A 4,633-nucleotide genomic window follows, 5' to 3' on the forward strand; every position below is an offset into this window, starting at 1 on the left:
TATTCATAAATTACACAAAATACAATTTTATATATGTTGCTTTCATCATTCACCTATGTTAGGCCCCTAATAATATAATAATCCACACTCTACATGCATGCATATATATATATATACCCATCTATACATAAATATATGTACTGTTAAAAGTCCCACATAAATAAGAAAAAAAAAGTGAAATAAAACACATTCATAGATTTAGACTTGAGTAATTTCACATATTATCAATTAACTTCTAGTTAGAATTATCATGACTAGCTAACTTAATTTATAATTTAAATTAAATATTTATTTATTTGGGTTTCCATATAATTTATACATAAATAAAAATATTTGTTTAGATGGAAATTAAGACAGTTTGCAAAATAGATTAATTAATTATAATGGACAATAGATGAGAGAGGATGGTTTAAGTATCATTAATTATTGAAGTGTTGTAGTCTTGAATCAAAAGGTATAATATATATATGGGAATATACTATATATTAAACAAATTTAGTAGATTTTTTCTTTGAAAAGGAATTTTCTCTTTAAAATATTAGTTGGTCTATTGTGCAAAAGGGCATATTATAATTGGAGAAACTTTGTCTTAATCATTGTTATAAGATCATATAATTTGACATCACTCATGAGGATATGCAATTAGGTCCTTTTCTTGCTCAATTGCTTATATTTTTCTACTTATATTATAATAATAGAATTTTTGGTCCATCCATATACCTATTCAACATATATAGCACGGTCAAACATGAGTTGGCATGCAAAAAAATATTTCATAATGATAATGGTTTTTCCCTTTGGTTAAATATTTCAACTTAATGTTGCATTCTAAAAAAATCTCAAAGTTTGGTAACACTTTATCAAAAGATTTTATATTTTGGTTCTAAAAGTTAAATGAAAGGTAAATGTAATCAAACATATTTTATGTTTAAGATGATTATCAAAGTAAATCTCTTCATTAAAATATTATCTAACAAATCTCTAATAGTAAAAAGTTGGCTCCACCATTGATCACATTATAGACAAATTTAGATTAAGTGCTTTGCTACACAAAGGAGCACTGAGATTTCTATATTTTTCCAGCATAGATAAGTGCAAACACAAAACAAAACTAACAATGAAAAAGTTGATAAGAATATAAATTGAAATTACAAAACAAGAAGAATAAGTTGGATGATAAGATATAACTTTTTATTGACATAAAAGTTTGGCAACTTCAATATAAAGGCTAAAGCAACAAAAAAATAAAATAAAATCTTTGGTGAAGAAGGCACTAACTCAGCCTCACAATTTGTTTTTTCTTCACTAAAGTGATCACTATATATACACATCATAAAACAAGGTAGCATTGTTTAAGTGGGTGTGGGGAGCAGGAATCTTTGATCTCTCTCTTTGTTCTTTTGTTTTTTTTCTCTTATTGCAACTTTCATTTCACTTGTTTCAAGGTACCTTTATCAATACATAAACATCTTTCTATCTATCAAGAACTTTCAGAAAGAAATGGGAAGAAAATAACAGTGATTGGGACCAAGAACTCAGAAGTCAAAAGGAAAAGAAAGAAAAGTAAAGGAAAGAAACAGAGCCACCAAAGAGACATATATATATATATATATTTTACCAGAGAATCTATATGTATCCACTAACTGCATTTCACTTCCCACCTGCAAAAAAAATAGATATAAAAAACACTATCAACAAAAGGGTTTCATCAAAATTTTCTTATTGAGAAAGGTACATAAAGAAAAGTGGGATGAGATGGGATTAAGATAGAAAAATAGAGAAGCAAAAAAGGTAGTACCTTTATCACTTTCACAAAGTTTTCTCAAGAAAGAAAGGAACACAATTAGCAGACCAACACCAGCTATGAGTCCAATTAATATTGCTAGTGTCTTCTCAATTTCATCATCATTACTATTGTCATCTACAAGAAAAAGAAGAGATTAGCACAAAGGAATAAGTAATATAATAAAGCAAACTATCACATGTGATTCGAATAATCGTAATTATGATTTGAAAAAGAAGATCACCCATTTGTAGAAAGTGCATGTGTATTTTTTTTATTCTGTTTTGGGAGCTACCCAGATGAATTAATCCACCAATTGTCACCAAATTATGTGCTCTGTTTTTCTTCAGGGCAGACCCAAAATTCTAATCTATACACTAAAGTATTATGTGTAGGTTTTTTTTTATAAGTAGAGACATTTAGTAAAGTTTTATTAAGAGTAGACTAAAATGAAAAACATTACATGTAAAAAAAAAAAAATATATCTTTTGAAATATCCAGTGGCCTATGATGGGTCTGCCCTTGCTTACTCTTTGAATTGGTTTATTGTTTTTTTGTTTCAATGTGACAACTAGGTTTGTAAGAATGGTTGGTTTGATTAGTTAGAACTAGTTCAAAAAAAGTTTATATGGGGCATTTAAGATGACTTTATTTGTACAAAAAATAAACTGCTAATCAATGGCATTGGATTCTTTGGTGGTAAGTTACTTGTGAAAGACTCTAATTCATAGTCGTATAGTGGGGCCTAATTACTTGTCCAGTGGACTAAAATTTTGTAACCATGAACTTAATAAGTAATATTAAGCCATGTTTCTTGTTTGTGATCTAAAATAAAACACTAATAGCTCCCTTGATTAAGCTATTTTTCTTGTTTGTGATCCAAAATATAACACTAATAGCTCCCTTGGATATAGTTTTTAAGACTTAATAGAATCTAGTCAAACATTATACAATACACATTCAAACCCTTTTTCCCTTTCACTTTTCTTTTATATATTTACCCAACTTTATAGCTTAAGAATAATAGAATAAATTACAATATGCACGTATTATGCAGCATTGCATTTAATATTGTGTCATGAGACAAAAAAAAATCCCATTAGAGGATAAGATACAAGGCAATCTAAGAATAGTCAAATCTAAGTTAAAGAAATTAATGAATATTTCCCAATCAAACAAAATGGTAATTATTAAGAAATAACCATTGGCACTAATGAGAAGGCACTTAAAAAGTGAAATGTAAAGCTAAATGTATTTTCATTTACATTTAACATTTCACACACAAACTTAGTGATTAAGCTTAAGCACAACCCAAACAACATTCAGTTCCACACAAAAGCAAGACTATATATATATATAAATTAAACACCAAAAGAGAAAAAGCTCTAGAAGAAAAGGAAAAAAAAGCCTCTTTGATTAATTATGATCTACCCAAATAAATACCACTTACGTGGTATTTAAAACTTTTTTTGCAGAGAGGGTGTTGGGTAAAATCATTATTACTCTAAGAGGGGTCTGAAATTTAGTTAAATTTAAATAAAAAACCAAATAAGAACAACCGTGCTAAACCAGAAACCAAGACCACCGGAATGGCCAAACCAAACCAGCTTTAGCTTACCCTTTCCGCCGTGCGAGTGGGATCCACCTTCCGAGAACCGCGCGTAGCACTTGGCCAAGTACACGTCACCCCACGAGGCTGGCCCACAGTCGGTTTTCAGCCGTTGGATTGCGTCCGAGAGGCAATCCTGGCACTCCGATTGGCTCAAGTCCCCCACGCACTGCGCCACGCCCTGGATGTTACCGGAGCCACCAACTCTGTACAGACCTCCGGCACCGGCGCCAGAGTTCGCACTCATGTAGTCCAGAACGCCGTCCCGCCGGGACATCGCGTCGGAGTCGTACCCGACGGCCGGTCCACATTTCTTTACGACGACGGTCTTGTCCTCCACGCCTAGAAACGAGGTGTTATCGTACTTAACGAGGCAGCCCTCGAGCTGCAACGCGCCACCGCACGAGTCGGTGCAGAGTGTGCCGAGTTGACTCACAGCGCGAGCCACGCAGCGAGAGCAGGCGTCGTTGCCCAGGTCTCCCCGGCATTGAAAGAGGCCGTACAAGTTGGGAGCACCGCCGGTGGCGGGGATGGTGTACTTGTTGAATGTGGAGAACATGGCCGAGTTGACAAAGGAAGTGAGGAGGGAGTTGACTCCCGACTCGTACGGCGAGCCGGGAGAGTACTTGAGCTGCGAGCAGCCACCGAAGACGAAGGTCTCGGTGGAGGATTCTGATGGCGCGAAGAGGGTCGAGAGAGCTGTGGTTAGGAAGATGAGTAAGAAAAACGGAGGCTTTGTTCTACACATGTTTGATAAAATGCTGCACTGAAAAATGAGAGAGAGAGAGATGTGAGTTCTTTGTTTTACTTTATTAGTTGTGTATGAATATGAGAGGTTTATACGAATATTTTAGAGAGAGACTTTGGAGATTTTGAGCAAGAGGAAGGTGAGCTAGCTTTATTAGTAGTGGTTTTATTTTATTTTATTTTAATTTTTATTTTTTAAAAATAAAAAAATAAAGAAAGATTGAAAGTGTTTGGGTAAGAGAGAGATTTTTGCCTTTAGTACAAAGAGGGTAGTTTGGTTGCTTTAAAGGGAATTTACGTAAAAAACTGAGGAACTTGACGTGTGTAAATGTGATTCTATGATTGGGAGCCGGTGGTAGATGATGATCAATAATAATGGTTACGATGAATGAATAAAGATATATATAGGTATGTATATAATTGTGGTTATAACATCATAATAATGGTCATTAGAGGGTTTAATCTCATCTTCCATTAATTTTTATATGCTTTTT

The 4,633-nt window shown here is 33.5% G+C and overlaps 1 protein-coding gene across 1 annotated transcript; it reads right to left on the minus strand.

Annotated features, from left to right (window-relative positions):
- Window positions 1–1,169: 1,169 nt before the first annotated feature.
- Window positions 1,170–4,275, minus strand: LOC133822001 (plasmodesmata-located protein 6). Its single transcript, XM_062254196.1, has 3 exons — window positions 3,402–4,275; window positions 1,799–1,921; window positions 1,170–1,661 (listed from the first exon to the last, which is right to left on the minus strand). Exons 1-3 carry the CDS (start codon window positions 4,138–4,140, stop codon window positions 1,651–1,653), a joined length of 873 nt encoding a protein of 290 aa, XP_062110180.1. The 5' UTR covers window positions 4,141–4,275; the 3' UTR covers window positions 1,170–1,650.
- Window positions 4,276–4,633: the final 358 nt, after the last annotated feature.

Source organism: Humulus lupulus, chromosome 3 (genome assembly GCF_963169125.1).
Source record: "Humulus lupulus chromosome 3, drHumLupu1.1, whole genome shotgun sequence".
NCBI classification, from domain to species: Eukaryota; Viridiplantae; Streptophyta; class Magnoliopsida; order Rosales; family Cannabaceae; genus Humulus; species Humulus lupulus.